The sequence below is a fragment of the Chrysemys picta genome, chromosome 22, assembly GCF_011386835.1.
Source record: "Chrysemys picta bellii isolate R12L10 chromosome 22, ASM1138683v2, whole genome shotgun sequence".
In the NCBI taxonomy this organism is placed as follows: domain Eukaryota; kingdom Metazoa; phylum Chordata; order Testudines; family Emydidae; genus Chrysemys; species Chrysemys picta.
The window spans coordinates 20382854-20410122 of NC_088812.1; the positions used below are offsets into that span (position 1 = coordinate 20382854).

A 27269-nucleotide genomic window follows, 5' to 3' on the forward strand; every position below is an offset into this window, starting at 1 on the left:
CACCCCAAAATCCTCTGTCAATTTTTACACCCATGTTTCCCTTTTTAGGCCCCCCACTCATTCAAGACCCACACCAGACAAACAGAGAGATCTGCCCATAGACGGACAACAACAGAGACCAGAGAAAATGCTGCAAAGCGTAAACTGGGCAAACTAGGAAGGCTATTTGCCTTGCTCCCATAGCTGCAGCTCCCGTAGCTGCAGTGATGCCAACCCCAACTGGTAAAAAATAATGATGGGCCTCAAACCAAATCTTGAGATTGGCTTCAAAATCATGAGATTTTTTTTAAATAACTGGCAGGATGTTTTTATTCACCTGGTTCAAGCTTTTCTCTGTAGTGAAGGGGGCGAGACAGGGAGGGTTTTTCCACCTGAGGAAATTAACTGAAAGAGCTACAGTAGCACATAGCGACTCCAGTCAAATTTCCCCATGCAGACAAGCCCTGATTGCTTTTTAATCAAACTCGCATGATTTGGTGACTGGTACTTTAAAAAAAAAAATCCCCACACACAAATAGTGTCAGCCTTGTGCCCAAAGCACAAAGGTTGCTACGAGTAACAATATGAAGGTTACATTAAGAAATTGTAGCCATGCTCCTTTATACAGGCAGTGGTGGCCAGAGGCAGAGGTGGGTGGGAGTTTTATCGCCAGAAAATGTGGATTTATAGGCAACAAAACTTTTCAAGGACAGATTGGTTTCAATGAAAGGTTTCTCAGGTCAAAATGAGACACACACACCCAGTAACCCAGTGTTTTGGACATTCACTTCTGCTGTGGAAGACCCAGGTTCAAGGTCCTGCTCTGACACACTCCAATGTAGAATGGGAACAAATTTGAAACCCTCCAATTCTTTCACAAAACACAATCGGTTTCCAGCCCAATCGCACTTGGAACACCCTTGTGCACATAGCTGTACAGAAGGGCTCATCACTTACATCTTATTCCTGATAAACTGCCTTTAATTCACAGGAATTAGCTGGCATCTCATTACCTGATCCCTGCAATAAGGAAGGTGTGCACATAGCCACATTTAGATGGAAGTATTCTGCTTCTGGCAACCCCCCGCTGCTAGTGCACTACATTGCTGCACACCGGGGTCAGCCTGGCTGTTCATCTCTCCTGCCCCAGCCTCAGAAATGGCTAGATTATCGATTCAGACAGGACCACTGTGAGCACCTCGTCTGACCTGCGTAACACAGACCACAGGACTTCCCTGAATTAACTCCTGTTGGAATTGGAGCAGATTGTTTAGAAAAACCTCTCATCTCGATTTAAACAGCGTCAGTGATGAAGAATCCACCACGATGCTTGGTGAATTGTTCCAATGGCTAATTACACCCCGGTTAAAAATCTGCCCTTTTTTCCAGTCGGAATGTTTCCAGTTTCAGCTTCCAGCCACTGGATCTCCTTAGACCTTTGTCTGCTAGCGGGACTAGCTCATTATCACAATTATTCCCCTGGGTACATCGAGACAGGGATCACGGCACCCCTTAACTTTCGCTTTAAGAAGCTCCTTGCGTCTCAGCATAAGGCAAGTTCCCCCCCCCCCTCCATTTAATCGTTCTCACGGCAACTCTCTGCCGCTCTCCAATTTTTCACTTTCCTTCTCGAATTGTGGGCACCACCTGGCCATGGCATTCCAGCAGCTATCGCCTCCCCACCAGACACAGAGATAAAATATCCTCTCCACTGCTGCCTGCGATGCCCGTTTATCCATCGACCAGACGCCACCTCCCCATTTAAGCGCGGACACTCGTCCCTTTGAGCTTCCAACTCCAGGCGAGTTCAGGTACCACTAATGGCAGCCGCCGGCCCCCCAGCCACATCCCTGAACTCCTTGGGCCTCCGGGGAGAGGAACAGCTCCCGGCTCATCACAGCAACGACAACTGTCCCCTAGAGCTGAACAGCCCACACGCCAGTCTGATTTTTTTTTTTAAACAAAACTTTATTGGTAATTATTTCAAATATGTTACAAGAAAGCACACTGTTAAAGAGGAAGTGGAGGCTGGAGGGGGGTTGTTTTCTGTTTTCCAGTGAAACAGGTTTTGTCGGAGGACACAGACGTGTTTCCCGGGGCGGGGCGGATGATATCCCCACTCTCTATATGGGACTCTCAAGCTTTTTTGTGGGAAAGTGGAATTTTGGGGGGAGGGCTAGCCACAGGGCTCCCCCCCCCCGCTCCTGACAGCGCTCATGTATTTATAAAATATATAATTTATCTATTAAACCAAAATCCAACCCTGCCCGCACCTGTGCCGCACGCCCCCTCCCGGGGGGCGCTGACCCTAGAACTCAGCAAACTCCTTGGCACACTTCTCAGTAACCGAGACCCGGATCTCCTCTTCCTCGTAGTCGTCGAAGTTACTCGTGTCACCGGGGCCTTTGCACTTTGGTATAAAGGGAGCTTCCACCTGCAAAGGAAGGGGAGGGGGAGGTTGGGGACGAGGTGAGGGATCAACATTTGTATACCCCCCCCACTCCTGGGTCTGCTAGGGGCACATGATCAGGCCCCAACTTTGTAACAAGGCAGGCAAGGATCAGCTCCGCCCCCCACTATCCAGCCAGAAATCCTCACACTTTGCAATCATGGAAGGGGGAGCCCATGACCCCACTTAGGAGCTCAGAATCAGGGCCCCCAGCACTCTTAAGGGATACAGGATCGGGCCCCTTAGCAACCAGGTGAGGGATGCAGAATCAGCGCCACCTCAAGTTCGCTTTTATCTAGCCAGAATCCCCTCCTCTCACTTTGCAATCAGGGAAGGGCAGGGGGTCATGAGCCCCTTGGATCCCCGTAAGAGCCCCCACTTGTATCATCAGTAGGGTTTTAATCAGGACCTTCAGCACAGCCCTTTCCCACCTGAGCTAGAAGAATAACGCCATTAGCTGGCAGCAGCAATAGTAGGCTGTTATCCTCAGGGGGTGGGGACAGGACCATGCTTTTGACACCATGGGTACGTCTTCACTTACCGGAGGGTCCGGCGGCAGGAAATCGATGTTCTGGGATCGATTTATCGCGTCTGGTTAAGACGCGATAAATCGATCCCGGATCGATCCCGGAAGTGCTCGCCGTCGACGCCGGTACTCCAGCTCGCCGAGAGGAGTACGCGGCATCGACGGGGGAGCCTTCCTGCCGCGTCTGGACCCGCGGTAAGTTCGGACTAAGGTACTTAGAATTCAGCTACGTTATTAACGTAGCTGAATTTGCGTACCTTAGTCCGAAGTGGGGGCTTAGTGGGGACCAGGCCCATGTTACAAACAGGTGACTGAGGGCTCCCTACTTTAAACCAATGCTGGGTGAGCATATCTCCCCCTAGTGGTGGGACCCAGACACAACACCCTGCTACAGAGTCCCAGTAACCAATGCGCTTCTAGAGGCCTGGGCACTGATGATCCCAGGTTCAATTCCTGCTGATGAAGGCTGCATGCATGTGGAAGTTATCCAGGCTCTCCTCTGCCCGCCGCCCTCACCCTCCTACCTTCCTCTGGTAGATGGCGATCCAGTCGGTGGTAGCAAACCACTTGTGGTTCTTGATGTCGTTGACCCCATTCTTGAGGTTGCCAAAGCGTTTGGTGAGGTCCACCTGCAGCAGGTTCCGGAGCAGGTCCTTCAGGTCCGAGCTGAAGTGAGACGGGAACCGGACCTGGGGTGGGGAGGAGAGACAGAGGTCTGGCTTTTACCTGCCCTGCCCTCGTGGCTGGATTCATAGATACACCTAATAATGTACAGCCCCTAGCACAAAGGGGTCCTGGGCTATGCCTGGGCACTGAGGCACTACCATAATACACCTAATATGTACATCACCTAGCACAATGGGGTCCTGACCCATGACTGGGGCTTGTAGGCACTATTGTAATACACCTAATAATAAATAACAAGCCCTTTAAAAACACTCCAGGAGAATGAGTGGACAAGAAGTGGGGGCGCTACTGAGGACTGACACAGGAGCTGAAATGGTTAATTAGCAGCCACCCCCCAGCTCTCATTGAGCATTTTTCCTCCACAGATCACAAAGCAGGGCTGCCGCATCACTATCCTCATTTTACATAAGGGGAAACTGAGGCACAGGGAGACGTGACTTGCCCAAGGTCAATCAGCAGACTGGTGGGAGAACCGGGAACAGAACCCAGGCCCATTGAGTTCCCCACTAGGTTTAAAGCTGACCGTGTCCGACACGAGTTCTTGGAGATCCTTGGTGAGAAGGTGCTGGAGTGGGCAGAGGAATATTATTGGCTCTTGGTTACTATGGCAATGAGTGCTCTACCAGTGTCTGGAGATGACCGATGTGTTTAAGGAATGTTTAGTCTTGCAACAAAAGAGGGCGACAAAAATGATTAGGGGGCTGGAGCACATGACTTATGAGGAGAGGCTGAGGGAACTGGGATTGTTTAGTCTGCAGAAGAGAAGAATGAGGAGGGATTTGATAGCTGCTTTCAATTACTTGAAAGGGGGTTTCAAAGAGGAGGGATCTAGACTGTTCTCCGTGATACCTGATGACAGAACAAGGAGTAATGGTCTCAAGTTGCAGTGGGGGAGGTTTAGGTTGGCTATTAGGAAAAACTTTTTCACTAGGAGGGTGGTGAAGCACTGGAATGCGTTACCTAGGGAGGTGGTGGAATCTCCTTCCTTAGAGGTTTTTAAGGTCAGGCTTGACAAAGCCCCGGCTGGGATGATTTAGTTGGGAATTGATCCTGCTTTGAGCAGGGGGTTGGACTAGATGACCTCCTGAGGTCCCTTCCAACCCTGATATTCTATGATTCTATGATTTTATGAACGTAGCAGGATTGTGGAGGGTTTTGCAACTCACAACAGTGTATAAGAAAACCAAAGACACCTGTTTCAGGAGTCCCCATGAGAGTTACAGGGAGCACAGTGATGGTGGGGTGGGGGATGGAGTCCATGTGTTGGGGAAATAGGGATACGTGGCGAGGGAGGGTCCATGTGTGGGGGACACAATGGGGACGATGTCCATGTGTTGGAGAACAGGAGTATGTGGCAAGGGAGGGTCTATGTATTGGGGTGCAGGGGGAATGGGCTTCATGACAGGGAGGATGCCCATGTGTTGGGGATTGGGGGAGCATGGGAGGGCATGAGCATGTCGTGAGCATCTCTCTGATCAGTCACTGAGACTTGGCACCCCGCTTTAGCTGGCAAAACACCCCCCCCCAAAAATCACACAAGTGTCCTCTCCCCCAGCCCAAATACCTTGCCAGAGACGATCTTCTCATAGATCTGAATGGGCTGATCCGTGAAGAATGGGGGGTAACCAGCTGCCATCTCGTAGATGAGGATGCCGAGGGCCCACCAGTCCACAGCCTTGTTATAACCCTGCCCGTGGAAAGCAGGCCAGGGTCACGCATCGAACATTTGGGGATGGTGGGAACCACCTGGTGGCCAGGGATCAGCTAGAGATTAGGAAGCAGACAGGCTCTCCCCAGCTCACCTTGCTGAGGATGATCTCGGGGGCCAGGTATTCCGGGGTCCCACACAGAGTCCAGGTTCGGCCTTTCACCCGCTTGGCAAAACCAAAATCCGTCACCTGGAGCCAAAACACACAGAGGGGAGAAGCTGGATCAGCCTGGAGGCTGTGACAGCAGAAGAGGAAGGGGAGGGAGCAGATGATTGATATATTCTGGCCGTGTTACATTTCTGGGGGTGTCTTGGCTTTGGGAAGGGGATGGCAGCAGAGAGAGACTTGGGCAGGGAGGAGATCACTGCAGGGAGCCAGGAGCCAGCCCTGGCTTGGGAAGGGAATGGGGTGCGGGGGGGCAGCCTCACCTTGATGTAGCCCTGATGGTCTATCAGGAGATTCTCTGGCTTCAGGTCTCGGTATATGAGATCCAGTGAGTGCAGATACTCAAAGGTCAGGACGATCTGAGCAGCGTAGAACCGGGCGTGAGGTTCACTGCAATGAGGTGGGAGGAGAACGTGGGCATCCTGGGTCAGATCCGCCCCCTCTCAGCCAGCCCAGCACCCTCGGCCCCCTGCCACCCCCACCATCACTTTCCTTATACATCCCTGACTCCATCAACCCTGGCAACCCCAGGCAAGATGCCCTAACTCTTCTAGGCCTCGTGGCCCCATCCAGTGGCGTAGCCAGGTGGAGGGAACAGGGGGAGCAATAAAAAAAAAAGACAGTGGCGCTTCTACTCACCCGGTGGCTCTCCAGGTCTTTGGCGGCAGGCCCTTCACTCGCTCCGGCTGTTTTCAACGGCACTGAAGGTGCAGCGGGTGGCGCCTTTTTTTTTTATCACTCCCCCGGGTGAATACAAAGGCGCCAGGAAATTGACAAGGCACCATTTGGGCTCAGTGCGGGAGCAGCCGCTGCCCCCACGCTACTGGCCCCATCTGCCCTAGCCAGACCACTAGCCCTAGCACATCCATCCCTCCCATCATTGCTAGACCCCTGACTCCATCCAGCCTGGCAACCCAGGGCAAGCCCCTACCAGACCAGCATCTCCCCCCTAGCCCCAACACACACACCCATGGACTCCCAGCTCCATCCAGCCTGGCTCCATCTAGCCCTGGCATCCCTGGCCACTGACTGTGGCTAGTGCTGGCAGAAGACCTCAGCAGCCCTCCCCAGGGGGAATCCCTTCCTGACCAGCCCAGTTGGGGAACAGGTCATGCCCTCCAGCATGAGGATCAAAGCCAGCATCGCTGCAGATGCTGCTAGTGGATAAAAGGTCTAGTTCTCTACTGAACTAAATCCCAAATTTACAGCTGTGGAAACTGAGGCACAGAGTGATTCTCCCCCCTTCCCACAAGGAGTGAATGGCAGAGGCAGGAATAGAATAGAGGAGTCCCGACTCCCAGTCCCTCTGCTCTAAGTGCTAGATCCCACTCTCCTCCCTGAGCCAGGGATACAACCCAGGCGTCTAACCGCCACCCAGCTCTAACCAGTAGCGACACTGTCCCCAACATCAGCTCCCATGGCAATGCTCACCTGAACCTCCCAATACGCCGTAGGTGGGAGAACATCTCCCTGCCCGGGATGTATTCCATTACCATGTACAGATTGGAGTTATCCTAGAAGGAAATGCAGCAGCAATGGAGTGCAAGGGGGCCCCCCGTCAGCGCCTGTGACACCAGGATGAAACTGCTCCCCACACCCCTGCTCCATTATTAGCCCCATCCCTTTCAGGGCGCTGACCCCACACGTCTCCAAGGAACCTGATGGACTGGCTGGGCTTCCACATAGCACCCAATGCAGTGCACCCGCTGTCTGGTCCCAGGCACACACCTGCAGTGGGAGTTGCTCCCGCGGCTGGGGAACAGACTCACCAATGACAGGACGTGAGCTTTATTTGCTTGGAGTATTTAGTGCTAGAGCCCTAGAAAATTCAACCGCTCCCCACACCTCTGGTCTAGGGACAGGGACGGGCAGGCCCAAGAGGGATTTCCCACCTGTGACGTCTACGATCAAAGGGGAAACCCAACCTGCCACCAGGTCGGACACCCCAAAGGAGCAGAAGAAGGAAGTGAAACTTCTCAAAAGCAGAGTGTAAAATTGACCAGGCTGGCTTCATCCTCTCTCATGGCTGCAAAGTCAAAGAGCAGCCTCCGAAGTAACTCCGCTGAGCCCAACAAAGCCATTCCGCTAGTGAGACCCTACCCGGCTCAGTGATGAGAACATGAGCACGAAGCACCCGTGCACGTGCCAGCGGAGACCACTGCCCCTGCCCTCGAGCCCAGGGTCAACTTCCAGCTAGCCCTGGAGAGAGGGTCCAGGCGGGACATGGGCTGAGCATCCCATGCTATACGTTCGGAGGCCTTTTTCTGCAGCCAGATTAGGAGAGCAGGAGCCAAGAAGCAGAAAGTCACATCCTCACATTCCATCTAAATTATATCAGAACAATCTAATACCAGGCTGGTAAGAAGGCGCCTGTCTTAATAGTGCCCAGCATCACCAGACAAAGAAACAGATCTTAGGATGCTCAAAGGAATCACTTAGCAGCAGTGTGGATGTGAAATCTCTACGTCTTGATTGTTTTCCCTTGCTGGTCCCCACTTCTCTATTGTTTATCTGTCTGCTTCTTTGATTGTTTCTGTTACATAACTAATTTTGCCAGGTGTACATCAGCGAAGGTGGTGGTGTACAACTGGGTAAAGAATTGTTTCACACTACGTTACGATTGGTCAGAGAATTATTTTGTAATACTTAGTAAAATGATTGGTTAAAGTAGAGCTAAGCAGGACTCAAGTTTCACTATATAAACTGGGGTTCAAAAGGAAGTTCTGTGGAACCAACTCCAAGACACAGCCCAGCATCAGCGCTGCCAGACCTCAACACCCTGCCAATGACACCATGCAGAAGCTGGAGTCCCAGGAGGAGTTGATGGAGACAGCACCAAATCTGGGCCCCGAGAGGATACAGGATGGCATAAAGGGGATTATAAGGGAAAATAGGAATGGACAGGGGTTGCAACTAGAGGGAACAGGGGATAGATTAGTAGATCGCACTGTCACCAGGCAAAGGCAGGTTTACGTGATTGGGGACTCCTTACTGAGGAGGTTAGACAGGCCTGTGACCAGGGCAGACCCAGAGAACAGAAGGGTGTGCTGTCTGCCGGGCGCTAAGATACGGGATGTGGACCTGCGGCTGAAAAGGATCCTAAAAGGAGCAGGTAAGAACCCCTTGATCATCCTTCACGTAGGAACGAATGACATGGCTAGGTTCTCGCTGGAGAGAATCAAGGGAGATTATGCCAGGCTGGGGAAGACGCTTAAGGAAATCGAGGCTCAGATCATCTTCAGTGGGATTCTGCCTGTTCCTAGAGAAGGGCAGCAAAGGGGTGACAGGATTGTGATGATAAATAGTTGGCTAAGGGAGTGGTGCTATAAAGAGGGCTTTGGGATGTATGGCCACTGGGAGGCTTTCGGGGACAGAAAACTGTTCTCACGGGACGGACTTCACCTAAGTAGGGAAGGAAATAGACTTCTGGGAGGGAGGCTGGCTCATCTCATCAAAAGAGCTTTAAACTAGGAATTTGGGGGAGACGGTTGGGAGATGTCCAGTTAATCTCCACAACAGATTATAACATTGAGAGGGAGGACAATGAGATAAGAACAGATATAGCCGGGGAGAAGAGATTGGACATAAGGAGGGGGGGGGGGGATGGATACTAGACTAATAGGTCATACTAGCAGTATGGTGTCCATACCAAATGGGATAACAAATGTGAGAGAGGCCAAACAGCATAAATTAAGATGTTTATACACCAATGTGAGAAGCCTAGGTAACAAAATGGAGGAATTGGAGCTCCTGGTCCGAGAAATGAAACCGGATATCGTAGGAATAACTGAAACGTGGTGGAACGGTAGGCATGACTGGAGTACAGGTATGGAAGGGTATGTGCTGTTTAGGAAAGACCGGAACAAAGGTAAAGGTGGGGGAGTAGCATTGTATGTCAATAATGAGGTAAACTGTAAATAAATAATAAGTGATGGAATGGATAAGACAGAGTCTGTCTGGGCAATACTCACATTGGGTAAAAGAACTACTAGAGCCTCCCCTGGGATAGTGCTTGGGGTGTGCTATAGACCGCCGGGATCTAGCCTGGATATGGACAGAGAACTCTTTAATGTTTTTAGGGAAGTAAATACTAATAGGAACTGTGTAATCATGGGAGACTTTAACTTCCCGGATATAGATTGGGGAACAAATGCTAGTAACAATAATAGGGCTCAGATTTTCCTAGACATGATAGCTGATGAATTCCTTCATCAAGTAGTTGCTGAACCGACGAGGGGGGATGCCATTTTAGATTTGGTTTTGGTGAGTAGTGAGGACCTCGTTGAGGAAATGGTTGTAGGGGACAACCTTGGCTCGAGTGATCATGAGCTAATTCGGTTTAAACTAAATGGAAAGATTAACAGAATTAAATCGGAGACTAAGGTTTACAATTTCAAAAGGGCTAACTTTAATAAATTAAGGGGACTAGTTAGGGAAGTGGATTGGACTAACATATTTAGGGATCTAAAGGCGGAAGGTGCCTGGGATTATTTCAAGATGAAGTTGCAGGAGCTGTCGGAGGCCTGTATCCCGAGAAAGGGAAAACGGTTCGTAGGCAGGAGATTTAGACCGAGCTGGATGAGCGAGCATCTCAGAGGGGTGATTAAGAAAAAACAGAAAGCATACAGGGAGTGGAAGATGGAAGGGATCAGCAAAGAAACCTACCTTATTGAGGTCAGAGCATGTAGAGATGGAGTGAGAAAAGCCAAAAGCCGTGTAGAGTTGGACCTTGCAAGGGGAATTAAAACCAATAGTAAGAGCTTTTATAGCCATATAAATAGGAAGAAAACAAAGAAAGAAGAAGTGGGACCATTTAAGACTGTAGATGGAGTGGAGATTAAGGATAATCTAGGCATGGCACAATATCTAAATGAATATTTTGCATCGGTATTTAATGAGGCTAATGAAGGGCTGAGGAATAGTGGAAGCGAGACGGATGGGAATAAAGGAGGGGGGGTTGACATTACCGTATCCGAGGTAGAAGCCAAACTCGAACAGCTTAACGGGACTAAATTGGGCGGACCAGATGATCTTCATCCAAGAATATTAAAGGAACTGGCGCGAGAAATTGCAAGCCCGTTAGCGATAATTTTTAATGAATCTATAAACTTGGGGGTGGTACCGTTTGACTGGAGAATAGCTAATGTGTTTCCTATTTTCAAGAAGGGGGAAAAAAGTGACCCGGGTAACTACAAGCCTGTTAGTTTAACATCTGTAATATGCAAGGTCTTGGAAAAAATTTTGAAGGAGAAAGTAGTTAAGGACCCTGAGGTCAATGCCAATTGGGACAAATTACAACACGGTTTTACGAAAGGTAGATTGTGCCAAACCAACCTGATCTCCTTCTTTGAGAAAGTAACAGATTTTTTAGATAAAGGAAATGCGGTGGATCTAATATACCTCGATTTCAGTAAAGCGTTTGATACGGTACCGCATGAGGAATTATTGGTTACATTGGAAAAGATGGGGATCGATATGAAAATCCAGAGGTGGATAAAGAACTGGTTAAAGGGGAGACTGCAGCGGGTCGTACTGAAAGGTGAACTATCAGGTTGGAGGGAGGTTACCAGTGGAGTTCCTCAAGGTTCGGTTTTGGGTCCGATTTTATTTAATCTATTTATTACTGACCTCGGAACCAAATGTAGGAGTGGGCTGATAAAGTTTGCGGATGACACAAAGTTGGGAGGTATTGCCAATTCGGAGAAGGATCGGGATATCCTTCAGGGAGATTTGGATGACCTTGTAAACTGGAGTAATAGTAATAGGATGAAATTTAATAGTGAGAAGTGTAAGGTTATGCATTTAGGGATGACTAACAAGAATTTTAGTTATAAGCTGGGGACGCATCAGTTGGAAGTAACAGAAGAGGAGAAGGTCCTCGGAGTCCTGGTTGATCGCAGGATGACTATGAGTCAGCAATGTGACGTGGCCATGAAAAAAGCTAATGCGGTCTTGGGATGCATTAGGCGAGGTATTTCTAGTAGGGATAAGGAGGTGCTAGTTCCATTATACAAGGCACTGGTGAGACCTCATTTGGAGTACTGTGTGCAGTTCTGGTCTCCCATGTTTAAAAGGGATGAAATCAAACTGGAAGGGCCACTAGGATGATCCGAGGAATGGAAAATCTGTCGTATGAAAGGAGACTCGAGGAGCTCGGTTTGTTTACCTTAACCAAAAGAAGGCTGAGGGGGGGATATGATTGCTCTCTTTAAATATATCAGAGGGATAAATACCAGGGAGGGAGAGGAATTATTTCAGCTCTGTACTAATGTGGACACGAGAACAAATGGATATAAACTGGCCGTCGGGAAGTTTAGGCTTGAAATTAGACGAAGGTTTCTAACCATCAGAGGGGTGAAGTTTTGGAACAACCTTCCGAGGGAAACAGTGGGGGCGAAAGACCTTTCTGGCTTTAAGATTAAGCTTGATAAGTTTATGGAGGGGATGGTTTGATGGGATAAAGTGATTTTAGTCAATAGGTCAATAACGTACCATCGCTGGTAATTAGTAACAATGGTCAATGATGGGATATTAAAAGTTACTACAGAGAACTTTTTCCAGAGGGTCTGGCTAGAGAATCTTGCCCGCATGCTCGGGGTTCAGCTGATCGCCATATTTGGGGTCGGGAAGGAATTTTCCTCCAGGGTAGATTGGCAGAGGCCCTGGAGGTTTTTCACCTTCCTCCGCAGCATGGGGCAGGGGTCGCTTGCTTGGAGGATTCTCAGCAATTTGAAGTCTTTAAATCATGATTTGGGGACTTCAACAGCTGAGTCAAGGGAGAGAATTATTCCAGGAGTGGGTGGGTCAGCTTTTGTGGCCCACATCATGCGGGAGGTCAGACTAGATGATCATAATGGTCCCTTCTGACCTTAGAGTCTATGAGTCTATGATCCTGACTGGCCAGCAGGGAAAGTTCATCTGCCTTATTGGGAGTGATGGGCATTGTATGAGTAGTGTGGAAGCAGAGAAAGAACTGACAGGAAGGGGATGCAATACATGACAGTTTGTTAGCAAGAGTCAGGCTAACTGTAACCCTGATAACGCGAGATTTGTAGAAGCGAGGATTGTGTGAGGCGGGTGAGAAAGAACTGTGTAAGAAGTCATTATGACCTGGTATAGATAAGGTGTAGAAGACCTTGTGTAGATAAGGTATAGAAAATATTGTATGTTGGCAAGAGTCAAAACAAGTGAGGAAATGAGATATCAAGATGGCCTATGTATAAACAAAATGCAACTGTTGCTCATTATTGTCTGTAACAAAAGGTATAAATGCTTGCTGTAATTGTTTACCTGTTGAGAGACCTGCTTAGCTCTCTCCCTCTGTGCAATTGTGAGAGTTAATAAAGCATCTGACTTGCTATACTTAAACAAATAGTGAGAACTCTGTTTTTCTCCGACAATTTGGGGGCTCGTCCGGGATGGCAACGCCCGCAGAGGCACCGGCAGCTGCTACGGATCGTTCCCCTTTGAACCCCATGGCGCCACAATAGAGGTAGGAGACCTTTTGAAATCTCTATTGGGGTGTCGGAGGAGGACTGTCCGTGGGGCCGTCTGTCCCTGTTGGGCTCACGCCATCCGAACTTATTGACTGTGCAGCAAGGTCAGATGCTGAGCGGCTTAGGGGAATTGTTGCCGCCCCCTGTATGCATATGCGAGGTGCATAGGTATGCACCGGTGTTGAGGGGTTGTTACCGCCTCAGGAGGGGTTTTTACCGCCTCGAGTGATGCATCGAGGTACTTGGGAATAGTACCAGGAGGTACTTGGGAATAGTACCTGGAATAAGGCCTTGGTGTGTGTGTGTGTGTACACCAGTGTGAATTGAGTGTTACCGGAAGACGCCCAGAGTACTCTGCGAAGTCTTTTGGCTCGTGACCAGAACTACTCTAATGCAAGCCCGGTAACTAGAGGATCTTTTAGGAGATCCGACCCACGGTGGGCTAACTCGGCCTGGCATCGTCCGGTGAGGAGGCTACCTGGGTCTAGGAGTGTGTGAACCCATCTTCCCTCCCCCTTTTCCTCTCTGTGTGAGCCACTGACAGTCTGATCATCTCACTGGATGCAACAGAGTAAGCGGCGCCGTCTCTCTGAGACTAGCCGACGCTCTTTGCTGAAGGGAGGTGTAGGAGGGTCGTGGCCATCCTCGTTAGTCTCTCCTGTGTGAATACCCTGTAGGGAGAGATCCTTAGTTTATGTGCCGCTAGCGCGGACAGGGCATCCTCCTCCCTGTGTGTGTGATTGGAAAATGGGTGGGGGACAGTCTAAGGATTCCCTCTCACCCACTAAGGGTACCCCAGCTTATTTCATGTACGTACATTATGGCACTAAAACCTGCAGGTATTTAGAGAATTGAAATCATTACACGCGTGAAAATTCATCTAAACAATGCCCACTAGAAGGTACCTTCAATCTAGATAAGATCATACATCTCAGAGGAGCTTTTAATCACTAAAAAGCCTCTGACACACAATGGGAGCAATTTGTCTATTGAGGAAAGGAACGGATTAATTTGAAATTCAGCTTGGTCCAGAGATAAAGAGAAAGTTAATCTGCGTTCAAGGTCAAGAATCAATGCAGACCAGGCTAAGTACAAAGAAAAACTGCTTTCAGCCCCAGCTGACTGTGAAAAAATATAGACATAGTCAAACCAAAGGCAATACAAGTTACAGTGCTGAGATTACATTTGCAAAGCTTAACTGTCCAGTGAGATCCAACAGTCTGCCTTTGCGACCCTGGAGCCGGCGTGGTTTGGGGACACTGAAGAAGCCACAGGCAGCCGGCCTGGACTGGAATCACTGAAAAGACGCCCCAGGAGACCTCAGGGTGTAAAAGAACTGCCCTCCCAAGAGAGGAAGCAAGTTGGAGATTGCACAGCACCTTCTCTGAACGTTATACATAGACGTGGTCAGTCTGGACGTACGTGTGTGAGTATGAAAGTGTGCCTACTCTCAGCCACAGTAAGTCTGAGAACCGGAGAGGGATTTAGCATTCCTCTTTCCACCCCGGCTGACCGGGAAGGGTGTCAGGTGGATCTACCCCAGTCGTAGCAGGACTGGGCAATAGAGAAGTTGGAGAAAAGGGAAGAGTTGTGTACTTGATAACTAGAATTGAGCAATTAAGAGCATAGATCATGAACCAGGCAGCAACTCAAACCTACACCCAGGGCAAGTTGCAAGCCTTGAGACAGGACTTCCAGGCAGAAAAGGAAGCACTGGCTAAGCAAGTACCGGTCCTTCAGGGACTTGTCAGAATTTAACCATTTGTTTTTGCATATGCTCTAAGAGCAGTGTGTTTGCCACAAGAGAAAATTGAATAGTTAAATGCCAATGGGTCATGCGTTTTGCCCAAGTGGCAAGCCTCACGAGGGAGGACTCGGGTAGCCTTGTGAGTAAGAATGTTTAAGAGAAGAGACCAGGAAGGGTGGGGGCTAGTTGAGAAGCCCACCCTCCTATCTAAATTGGTAGTGAAAAAGCTGGTGCCCATGGAAGGGACGGTTCAGCGAGAAAAGCAGGATCGGGCCCAAGCGGGCAGGCAATAGATAGAGAGATTGGAGAACAGGTTGGAAACTTTGAGGGCATAGTGGAAGGAAAGGAGTAAGTAATTATAAGCATGGGGATTTCAAATCCCCAGGATAATAATTGAAATGGTAAAATGTGTGTAAGACAGAGTCTTTGTACCAAGGTGCAAGGCTCTCCTTTCTTCTGCTGAATAAAGCAACTCTTCCTTATCCCTGTCTGGCTGTTATTGGCTCTCAGCTAGATGGACCCGATATTTTGGTGACAGTTAATGGCGACTCCGGTTAATGAATTTCTGTCTTATACATTTAGGTGTTAGGTGTGTAGATGGAACTGAGCCTCTCATTCGTAATTCCTCAGAGTGGAAGCCATCGCGTGCGATGAAGCTCTGAGGTTGAATTGAGATCCTTCTGTCCCATCCCCTGTAGCGGTCAGTATTAGTAGAAATTCCTGTAATAGGATCCTATTATGCCATAATTCCCTCTGTTCTCTGTGTAATTCTCTGTTAGAGTATCAGCAGGCAGATGGGTGGGTCTCTGGTAAAACCCTCTAAGGATAGCCCTTTGAATTATATGTTAAGTAAATGGCCTTTACCCAGTGTTCAGGAAAGAATAAAGATTTGAATTTGTTTTTGGGTAACAAAATAGCAGATAAAAGATCTGGTAAAAAGAGAGAGAAGGACAGTGCCCCTGGCTCTGTGTGGTCGAGCTGTCACTTTACTAGGGGTGCATGGAGATTTTGTAAGCACAAAAGAATCAGTTACACCTTGTGTAGAAATTGATGTGGCTAGTGTTGTGGAAATTGAATTGTGGAGAGGATGTGCATTTTCCCCAGAACATGTGCAGTGTATATTGTAGCAGAGGTAAAAGAAATGCAAACCTACCAATATAGGTTGTGTTGTCTCTTTTCAGATCACTGGGTGTTTGAAAGCAGGAGTTAGAAGTAAAAGGCAATCAAAAGTCTGGGAAAGTTAATTGTGTCCCTTTTTACATAAGAATTTTTAAGCTGTGGATAGCTTTGGATCTGGAAGCAAGCCAGAAAGCATCTGTATTAATGCAATTTTCTAACTAATAAGGTAGAAGCCACTGAAACCTGGGCTGCCTATGAAACAAATACAAGGAAATATGGGGTAATTCCTCTGTTTTATCTAAAATCAACAAGAGTATGTGTGTATATAAAGGAAATATTTTAAGTAATGACTGACTACCCAGAAGGGGTAGACCTCTGTTCTTTTGTCTTTCAGATCATCAGAGAAAACGGATGCCAGCTGAACAGCATTCAATGTACCATGCATTTACTGGTACAATAGGAATTATTTTTGTGTTCTTTGTCCTGTCTTGTGGTGTTTGTCTTGTGGCCAGAATTGTTGGGTTTAATATTTTCATAAGACAGTCTAGTTCAAAATTAAATAGAAGGGTTAAATCAAAAAGCAGATACTTGTTTTTATTCAACTTGGAATACAAAAAGTGTTTGGATAAATCAGGAAAATGTGATATACTAAAGTCTAATACAGTTGCTTAAGTAAGAAAAAGAAACTTCATTGGCCAGATTTTTTTTAATTGAAAAAAATTGTTGTTAAAATTTGCATACCAACAGTCTTTGGAAGCAAGGACATGGAAGGTTAACCCACTCCCCATATTGCCCATGGGATCCTTCTGGCTACTTCAGATTTCTAGCCAGAGGGCTGGGGAGGGAGGAAAGCTATTGGACACCAGAGGTTGTACCGAGTGGACTCCTCAAAAGTGGGTGTGCTTGTCCTGGTTTGTTGCTCCAAAGCTCTGTAATAAAGTTATTTTACTGGAAGGGTGTACATGGCATACATTGAATAATAAGACTAATGTAATGTATAATGGCAATGTGTATGTGTTCATTGTTGGGAAAAGGTGTATGAGTGAAAAGTGGAAGTTTCCTTTGTAGGTTAAAAGAAGCCAAGAAGGGGAGAAGGAAAAAGAACAGAACGAGTTAACTGAGGAAAAATAGCTAGCAAGCTCAGTCCAAAGATAAGATGCTGGCACCATCCAAGGACACTGCCCACAGCTAAGACTTGGCTGATAGCCAAGAAAAGGGGGGCCTGAATGTGCCCAAGCAACTATGAGATCTGCAAAACACTGCCAGGCATTAATGAAATGTGTTAGGTTTCTTTTCTCACAGATAAAAGAAGTGCTACCCAAAGACCCTAGCAGCCCTGCCATTCATTGAAACAAGGAGACTGAGTCTACGTAAAGTCCATCAACGAAAGACTGCTTTGGCTCCACACTGGAAAGGCCCTTTCCAAGTCCTGTTAACCACCACCACCACTGTGAAGTGCCAAGGACTACCTGCCTGGACCCATGCTTCTCACTGTAAAAAGACCCCTCCACCTCGGGAGGACTCTCCGACTGATGATAAGCCTATTTCTCCTTCTAGCTCTGCTGTGTCTTCTGGACAGCAGAAAAAAAAAGAAAGAAAAAAAAAAAAAGACAAGGTGAAGTGCTAGTAACCTCTCCCTTGTCCACTGACAGACCTACTGTGCCTCTGGATTTTTCTAGAAGAAGCAAAACCATTACAGGGTGATGTGCTAGTAACCTCTCCCTTGTATGATGCTAAACCACACTGTTTCAGGAAAAGAGAAGAAGGAACACTTGCTTCACTGAAACCACAAAGTCCAGGGATTCCTGACTACAAGAGACATTAAGAACTGACCTGGTGAAGAAACAAAGAATTATACACTGGCAGGAAGAAACTTGTGGGACCCATGCTTGGGAACGTGGTATTGATTGGATTTTGGGGTTTATTCTACAGGCTGCGCCCTGTGTTTTGGATGTATTGCCCTCCCTAATTGTATTTTAAATGATAAGTACCAAAGGCACCTTGTTGCCATTGCCCCTGCCATCTCCTCCATTACACTATTACCCCTGTAACACATCTAAATACAGACAATGCCATATATTTGATAAAACCAATGACTAAGGCCTTCACACTTTAGTGATTTATTTAAATATTGTTTGAAAAAATATATTTTTAAGGTTCAGGATATCCCATATAAGCGAACAATTGAATGGATCAGTGGAGATAAAAGTATATGATATCACTACCAGTGAACCCCAAGAATTTATAATTGCTCACAGGGGGCTGCCATTAGATTAGCACAACAGAGGGCTTGGGTTATTTCCTCTAGAAAGAAGAGAGACTTGACCGGATCCCTTTGGGATGGGGCCAATAATGCAGCAGCAGTTTGGAATATTTTTAAGAACCAAGAACATGATGAGAAATTGGGGCAACTAGAGAAGGCCATTGGCCTTGTTTCTGGAGCACAACTAACCCAGGTACAGGCTGGAGTTGATGAGTTACATGTTATTTCCGCCCTTAGTTCAATGACCCAGAAGTTGCTGACAGAGATGGTATTGAATATCACTGAGGCTGGGAAGGCATTGCAGTGGGATCTAGCATGCTCAGAAGATTCAGGATTTCTTGAAGGACCAGCTAATGGCCATTCGGAATGATCTAGAGCACCAGGCTTGGCCCACTGCCCTTACAGACACATCAGGAGTACCATCTGATCTGTGGCCATGGAGACATACTTGGAAACCTTCTGGGTGGAAGTGTGGACGTTTTCAGTGCTCCTTCCAAGCATATGGACCGGTTCAGGGGGTGTGGGCTCCCACATACCGAATCCTGCCGGGTCCATGGGGAGGATGCATGTGGGATTGGGTAATTCACCGAGACATCTGGGAAATTAGACCTCCTGGTATGCCCAATCGATTTTTAGTCAGTGCTCCTGGGATTACATCTGATATTTGGATGGGGTTAGGGAGTCAATGGACATTTTGGCCGTTACAACCCCCACAGCTTCAGTGTATCCGTAAACTGAAGCCAGGAGAAGTTGTTACTCTTCATGACTACGTTTGCTGGGAGGGTAGGGGACAAGGAACTACCCTGACATACATTTTAATCTCATTACCACTGCAGGCAATCATATTATTTACTGGCCTGCAGATAGAATTTTGCAAGTAGTCCTTAGGTTCCAGATACCCTTTAATTGGACTAGTTTAGTACCTGATCGATTTCAAAATTTGCTTTCACTGTTACCAGAGGTTCAAAAAATCTCTGAAGTACAAGGGCAAATTCACATGCTTCAAAATATGTATCAAGTTAAAAAGTATGCCTTTCAGACAGCTTATAGAGTATCCACCTTATGTACTAAGTATGATGTATTGTGTTATATGACTAAGATTGTACAACAACCCCATCATATTATTGCTATGGGAATGTTATTGCTTGTGTTGTGCAGGAGTATGTTATTGTTGTTGTAAAGGACGTAATAATAGTAATACCTTTCATGTCCATGCTCATCATGCATTGTCATTACATCCAATCAAAACCCCTAAGGTTGAAGCATCTGATGTAGAATCTGAATTCCGAGATTTAATGCAAATAGAGATTTGAAAATGTTTGTTGTACTAGTAGTACAAATGGGGGGGTTGTGGAAGCAGAGAAAGAACTGACAGGAAGGGGATGCAATACATGACAGTTCGTTAGCAAGAGTCAGGCTAACTGTAACCCTGATAACGCGAGATTTGTAGAAGCGAGGATTGTGTGAGGCGGGTGAGAAAGAACTGTGTAAGAAGTCATTATGACCTGGTATAGATAAGGTGTAGAAGACCTTGTGTAGATAAGGTATAGAAAATATTGTATGTTGGCAAGAGTCAAAACAAGTGAGGAAATGAGATATCAAGATGGCCTATGTATAAACAAAATGCAACTGTTGCTCATTATTGTCTGTAACAAAAGGTATAAATGCTTGCTGTAATTGTTTACCTGTTGAGAGACCTGCTTAGCTCTCTCCCTCTGCGCAATTGTGAGAGTTAATAAAGCATCTGACTTGCTATACCTAAACAAATAGTGAGAACTCTGTTTTTCTCCGACAGTAGCGTGTGTATTCTGTTCTGGTAACTGTGACGAAGTGGGGGGGTTTCTTGTTTTTTTTCAATGGTTTGCATGCAGAGGGGGTGGGACACAGTTTCCCTGGGTGTTACTGGTTTAACAAGGTGATGGGAGAGGGAGTTTGTTGTTACAGAGGATCGGGGACGGAACTTGGGATGCCCAGCTGGGAAGCAGGAGGGCTCTGGGCTGGAGAGGGAGAACAGGCAGAGCCCACCTGGATGCAGGCGAGACTTGGATGTGTTGTGCTGAGGGAGGGCAGGCCTGAGGGCCCAGAGAGTTTCCTGTGCTGTGTTCAGATGCTCAATAAACCCTCCTGTTTTACGCTGGCTGAGAGTGGCTCCGGTCTAGAGAACAGGGTTGCATTATTCCCTCTGGGAGTGGAGGCCCTGGGGTCCAGAGCAAGTGGACTCTCTGAGGGGGCCCACGGCGAGAGACAGGTGTGCTAAAGCTCAGAGAGGTGTGGTTCCAGGAGGTGGAGGGGCTTAACTCCCAAGAGAAAGAGGACCCCTGAGAAGGGCTGTCACACTGAAGGAGGTTCCCCCCAGGGACTGCACGGGACCAAGAGTGGACACGACCTGTGAGTCTGTGACAGTAACTGTTAATAAACAGAGGTTAAGGATATTTCTGTGTGAGGCTCTTTCACTGGGAAAAGACCCTGCAAACCCGCAGAGTGTGAGGTGACGCCCTGAGCCCACGAACGGTGAGGCTAAGTACCTAAATTAAGAGGGTTACGCCTTGAGCCCCAGGAGCAGGGTAAAGGTGGGTGCCCTAGAGCGTAAGGGGAATGAAGCCTGAACCCTGCTGTCTCTAACAGGATGAAGGGAGCTCAGCCTTGGCAGCTCAGCCCATCCTTGGTCTCCCTGCTCAGGCAGTTCTGGTCTGCATGACATGGGCCTTCCTGACCCTCTGCCAACTAAACAGCCCCCAACACCCTAGTGGTATCTTGATGGTGCCCAGTCAGCACGTACCAGGCCAGCTGCCTAGCTCAGCGGGGTAAATCCAGACCAGTCGCATTGATTTCAACAAAGTTCTCCCACATTTACACCTGCGGATTCAGCTGCGAGGGATTTATTTTACACTGTCATAGGAGAATCGATTGGCTCAGCGAGACAGCCCGTGTAGCAGAAGCCGCTGGCCCCACTGCTACTGTGTCACCCGAGAGCTATCCAGCCCAGCCCCAGGCAGCCGGCACGGAGCAGGGGTGACATTTCCATTGTAGCAGCTTCTACGGAAAAGGGGCCAGAAATCAAAGGTATTTAACCCTAGAACGATGAGGGGCCTCAAGAAAACGACTCTGCCAGCACTGCCTGCTGCTAACACTCCCATCACCCTAGCCTCCAGGCTCCTGCAGGGGCTGCGATTTACCCTGCAGCCTCCTCTGAGCTGACGACTCTTCGTCGCTACAACCCATTAACCTCAGGCTGACAGACAGGAGACAGGTCTCCCTTCAGAGCCAGTCCCTCTTTAATCAGGCTGGCCACAGGGGGTGCTGTGGAGCTCAAAGGCACAACTTTGCTCTCCCCCCTACACACAGGGTGTAGCTCACAGGCCTCAAAATCCAGGTTTAGAGAAGAGGGTCCAAGCCCCAACGCTGGGGCCTGAATTTTAGCTTTCATAGAAACTCCCATCAGGAGGAAATGATCCCACGAGATGGTTTCAAAGTCTCCACAAAGCCAAATGTGCATGAAGTTAGGACTTCCTCTGAGACTCCCCAGCAAGCCAGACCTGATGCCCTAGGGCAGCACAAGGGAGCTGGAAACTGAAATTGACTAGGAACGAAAGCAAAACTGTGGGGGAGTATCACTGTTCAAAACCTGGAGTCCAAAGCAGAACAGAAAAGACTGAAAAAGGGGAATGATACAAACTGATTTTTCTTAGCTCCAAACCTGATCCCAGAAGTCACGCCAGGAACATTTGTTCTCAAGATACAAGAGACGCAGACTGTGCCCTTTCACCCCTTCAGCACAGCTTTGGTTTTAAATAGGAAACGAAACAAGGGGATTGTGGGAGTCTGGGGGGAGATACAGACCAGGGTCGGACTGGCAAGCCAAGGACACCTACTTTGAAAGAATACTCCAGTTTGATGAGTAATGGAAAGTTGATGGCCTGGAGTATCCGTTTTTCATTGAGGGTGTGCTCAATTTGTTTGAGCTTCACTACCTGGGAGAGAAAAGGAAATAGCAACATCAGATCTTCCTCTGCTGGCGCAGCACCCCCTGCGCCTCCCACACACTCCCCTCTCCTGCATCCCCACACAGGATTCAACTCCAAATCCCTCCCCCGCACTGGAAATTCCATGGTCCCAGGCCAGATCTCCGCGGCAGCCCCCAGCATCTCACCTTCTGTTTATCCAGGATCTTCATGGCATAGTGATTCCCGGTCTCTTTGTCTTTCACCAGCATCACCCTCCCAAATGAGCCTGTGCCCAGGGTCTTGATTCGATCAAACTGATCCAAACTGGCCGTGTTCTGGAGGGGGGAAAACAAACCTGATGGGGCGCCAGACTGGTCCTGGGGGCATCAGGAAGAAACCTGCCCGGGACAGTGGGATTTGCATTGCAAGACTGGAGTCTTGACCACGAGGGGGTCAGAGCTTCGGTTTTTATAGCTCACCAGAAAGGCAGCCTCTCCAGGGTCAGCACTGACTGACGGGAGAGCGCCCCCTACAGAGCCCCACTCCCTGCAGCACAGCACCCCCTAGCACCGCACTGGGGTTGTTCTTGAGAACATTGATATGAAGAATTGGCCCTGTCAACACTGGTTCTCCACTTGTGAGGTACTCCCTTCTCTTCATGTATCATTATATAATGCCTGCATTTGTAACTTTCACTCCATATATCTGAAGAAGTGAGGTTTTTTTATCCACGAAAGCTTATGCCCAAATAAATCTGTTAGTCTTTAAGGTGCCACCGGACTCTTTGTTGTTTTCGTGGATAGACTAACACGGCTACCCCCTGACAATTGATATGAAGAAGTATATGTCACATTTCACCACCAGAGGGCGCCAAAGGTAACCACTACATTTTGAATGAGACACAGACAAGGGATTCCCTGCTCCTTGGGCAGAACCAAAATCCAGTTCCAAACAGGCGACCCGCCCAGCTCCATTCACTGCGGGCTGGTGACTTAGAGGCAGGGGAGGGGCTGGGAGTCAGGACTCCTGGGTTCTAGCCCTCTGTCTGTGAGGAGAGGGAGTGAAATGTAGTGGTCCGACGGCAGGAGACTAGGAGTCAAAAGATCGCTTCCTAGTTCCGCCACCAACTTCCTATACCCTTGACCAAGTCCCTTTCCCCTCTGGGCCTCAGTTTCCCCATCTGTGCCATAGCATTAATGACACAGGGTGTGCGGGAGGACTAGCAAAGTGACAGTGCTGCAGAGGGACCAGCAGGTCTTCCTCAGGAATTATCGAGAACCACCCCAAGAGGGATTTCCAGTGGGGACAGACAGCAAATGGAGGCCCTTTGAACAGGGTCCCTGTTAGCACAACCCCCCTGGGAGCCAATCTGGGGCTGCGCTGGACGACCACGCTGGAGCCTTGGGAGGAGAATGGGCGATGGGGAGACAGGCTGGATCAGGAAGAGACCCACATGGTTAGTGTTCCCCTCCCCCAGCAGACAGGAGTTGAACCTCCATTATTCTTGGCCCTCCAATTACCAGAGGGCAGATTGGGGATTGGGGCGGGGGGGAAGAAGAGCATTGAGTCCCGCCGCCCAGGAGCAAAAATAACCCCAGACCTTCACTGGGGGCTGTTTGGCAAGGTGGCTCAGTGATGGGGAAAGAGATCCGGGGGTGATTGCAGAGTAATCAGCCTAGGGCTGCAGAGGCCTTGATTGAGGGGGTGAGGGGTGATCTGGGTTGGGGGCACAGTACCTGGGAGGGGTTCTCCCATTTCTTGAGGAAGTCTTCTTTGGCTTTGGCTAGGAACTCCTTCACTGTAAGGGAAACAGAAAGGGAGCAGCGTGAGGAGTCAGGAGGCGTGGGGCACCCAGCCTGGTGGACAGAACTCCCCTTTCAGCCCCCCACAGCCCCCTGCTCAGCGAAGAGGCATGCAGTCACAAAAGGGGGCGGGGATTTTGAGTGTATCAGCAGGATGGTGGTGCCTGATTGGCCACAAAGGGCGGCTCAGCTGGGGATTGGCTAGAGAGGTCCACACAGCGGCGCTCCTGCAACACCCCCACCCCCGGGTCTGCCCCTGGACACACTGAACAGCTCAGTCAGGGAGGGCTAATGCAGCTCCCAGCGCCTAACAAAGGGGTGCACTTGTGCCTCAAACTCCCCGCCCCCGCTGAACATGGCAGTCGGGGGTGCCTGTTCCACGCCCCGCAACACACAACTTGTACCCCACAAGGAGACACCCGTACAACCCTCCAGTCAAATGACATTAAGAGGCGTGGATCATGTTGCCCTAATGGGAGAATACGGGATCTACTACTGCTGCCAGCAAAAGGGATGAAGCGGGAGGAGATTTGGCCTTAGCTCAAAGGGCAGAGGTGGAGCCTTCTCTCAACCATGCAGGCAGCACGCACCAATGACACCAACAGCCCACAAGGGGGTACTCCACACACACACACACACACACACACACACACACACACACACACACACACACACACACACACACACACACACACACAGAGCTGCAGAAAGCAGCCGTGAAAGTCACAAATTCCAGTTGGGCTTTGTCCACAAAGGTGTTAAAACAACCAGCTGCAGCCTCCACAGCAGCACCCGGGGAACAGCAAGTGCCCCGTTCTCTGGCATCCAACCAGGTGATCCTTCCTTCGCCAGCCGGGCTCCCCGTCCTTGCTGCCAGATCCCAGAACCATGGGAGGAGGGATGGGGATTGGAGGAATCTGCAGCATCTGGAGGGATATTTGGTACCGAGAGCCCCTTGTATCTTCGCTGCCTCTTGCTGCTCCCGACAAGGACAAGTCCCACAGCTCTTAATAGTGCAAGAGATGCCCACGGGATTTGAATGGCTGCAGCAGCGATGCCAAGCACAAAGCAGCAGCAGGGGGTGGCTTTGAACCCAGAGCTCACCCCGACCCCCACCATCACAGGCAAGTCTCCCCCACACCGGAGGTGTATAAAGTTAATGTCCTCCCCCAGGGATCACTGGTGCTCAGACGCCAGGAAGGGGACAAGCTAAAAGCCTAGATCCAGATCTGGGTGCTGCAGTTCTTGGGGTCATGGATGCACAGGAGTCAAATCCCTGCCGCCCCACTCTCACCACTACAACCCACTCCCTTTCCAGAGTTAGGGAGAGAACCCCAGGGCCCTAGCTCCCAGCCCCCCAGTAAATAGCAACACTTCTGTGGAAACCCAGCACCACGGTGCTCCAGTCCTGTCCCTGCCTTAAAGAAAGGGCTGAGAAATAGGCCAGGCGAGGGCCTGAAATGCACCAGCGAAGCAGGACAACATGCTACAGACGTGACTGATTCACTGCTGGAGGGAAGGAGACCAAGATTATGGTGATTCCCCTGATCCCATAGGATAGGGCAGGGCAGCCCTGAAAGGGTTCTGGGGTTCAGCTATTTGCTGGTTAACTACCCCCGCCCACACCCCCTTCACCCTCTCGTCCCCACAGTCCATCACCCGTGGAGCCCCACAGAGGGGGGCTGAATTCACATCTGCTTCCCCCAGCCACATGCAGGAGCCGCGGCTCAGTCTGTCTGACCGACTTTCACTTTGTCTCCTACTCTCTCCGGATTATTTATAGAAACAGGCTTGGCTCACCAGCCACTGTCTCCCGCCATCAAGCCCAGCCCCAGGTGGGTGGGAGGGAGGGGGATCCTTGCATGGACACAGGACAGATAAGACGATTTCCTGCACTATCCTGGCCATACCTTACAGAACTAAGTTTAAGTTGCTTAGGAGTTCATTGCATTGCAAAGGCAGGCGGTTATGTATTATTGTGGGACTGTATGTGACGTCTACAACGGAAACCCAGGGAAGCGTTATGGGCTTTGAGGGACCATCTGAAACTTTTGGGCCTTTTAAAGTTAAGTATGTTTCCCAGGAAATCTCTGGGGGAGGGATATGCAAATATAACGCCTCTGTTTATGCAAAACCTCAGCCGCTGGAAGCTGCTCCCCCAGGAGAAACCCACTGCCTGTGAGATACCTGACTGGAAGCAGGGTGATCTCTGGAAAGCTTATTAGCAGGTGTATTGGTTCTCTGCTGGGTTTTAAGAGGGTTTCCTTGCAATGCTTATACCTTAAGAATCCATATGCTTGCTAACAGCTGTGTGGTACCTTATACCCGTGGGAGACTGGGCTGTTTGTAGCCTCAGAGGAAGGAGGGCAAAGCAGGCCGGCTGAGGGGGTCTGACTTGCTGGGGAACTCACAGTGTGGGCAGGAAGCTGTGCATCCTGGAAATGCCCTGGGCAGGGAGGAGAGAGACGCAGGTCTCGCCCAAGAGAGGTGATGACTGGGGTGACTGGCTGGACCATGAGGGGCAAATACAGGGGCAGTTGCCCTGACCTGCGACACCCCTCCCCCACTGTACTTCCCTGGCATCATCCACACCAGATCAATGCCTTGGGAGGGGAGATCAGCCATTCAGCCTTCTTCTGGAGGTCAAGGAAGACTTGTGAGGCACTGCTAATCAATTACATAAACTGGGGGCAGCCCCAGACAGCGATGGAGGAATCTTCTCTGCACCACCAGCCTCTAATTCATTTGGCCCAACACTGATAATTTGTTCCCTTTTGGGGTCTGTCTCATCTTAGAGTCTCGTTCTTTCTCTTTCAGGTCCTGGGCCCAGGACCCCTAGAGCCGAAAGCTCTGGGATGGGGATTGTGGCTGACAGCCCCACTCCTCCAGTCCCATGGCACTTTCTACCACCCAGGTGAAGCTCGTCTGTGAGAGAGACCGAGATTCTTTGGGGGCCCGTCCAAGACGGTGGAACTGCCTGGCGCAGGATCTAAGGATCATCTTGAACTTCCCCATCTCCTGCTCCTAGTGCTATGTGCCCTTCTCTGACCAGCCTTCTCCACTATAAACACAGCACAGCACAGGCATATAAAAACAGACCCTGCCCTGCCACCACAGGGTATGAGTGAGGGAAGTGACCCATATCTTATAGGGCAGAACAGGGCCCGGGGCGGGGGAATAACCAGCACCCCCTAGAGGGGATAGGCCCGGAGTCCTCATATGTGTCCCATTCCCCATCCCGCCAGGACCTTCGCCTCCACCCTGGCTCACCTCCGGCCTCCATCTTGCTGGCCCAGCCTATGGCCTCCTCTGCGCTCGGCCTACAGCTCCTCAGAAGGGCCAATCCACCTGGGCCCTGTGCCTAGCACTGCAGGGGGCGAGAC

At 49.4% G+C, this 27269-nt stretch overlaps 1 protein-coding gene and 1 long non-coding RNA gene across 2 annotated transcripts; one reads left to right on the forward strand and one right to left on the reverse strand.

Annotated features, from left to right (window-relative positions):
- Positions 1–1971: 1971 nt before the first annotated feature.
- Positions 1972–27212, reverse strand: LOC101948957 (cAMP-dependent protein kinase catalytic subunit alpha-like). Its single transcript, XM_065576272.1, has 10 exons — positions 27157–27212; positions 23821–23882; positions 22291–22419; positions 22013–22111; positions 6947–7029; positions 5779–5905; positions 5444–5539; positions 5206–5328; positions 3479–3643; positions 1972–2413 (listed from the first exon to the last, which is right to left on the reverse strand). The coding sequence occupies exons 1-10, from the start codon at positions 27167–27169 to the stop codon at positions 2288–2290; spliced, it is 1023 nt and encodes a 340-aa protein (XP_065432344.1). The 5' UTR covers positions 27170–27212; the 3' UTR covers positions 1972–2287.
- Positions 12425–19786, forward strand: LOC135977126 (uncharacterized). Its single transcript, XR_010594475.1, has 2 exons — positions 12425–16328; positions 16946–19786. It is a non-coding gene; the product is annotated as an uncharacterized LOC135977126 (long non-coding RNA).
- Positions 27213–27269: the final 57 nt, after the last annotated feature.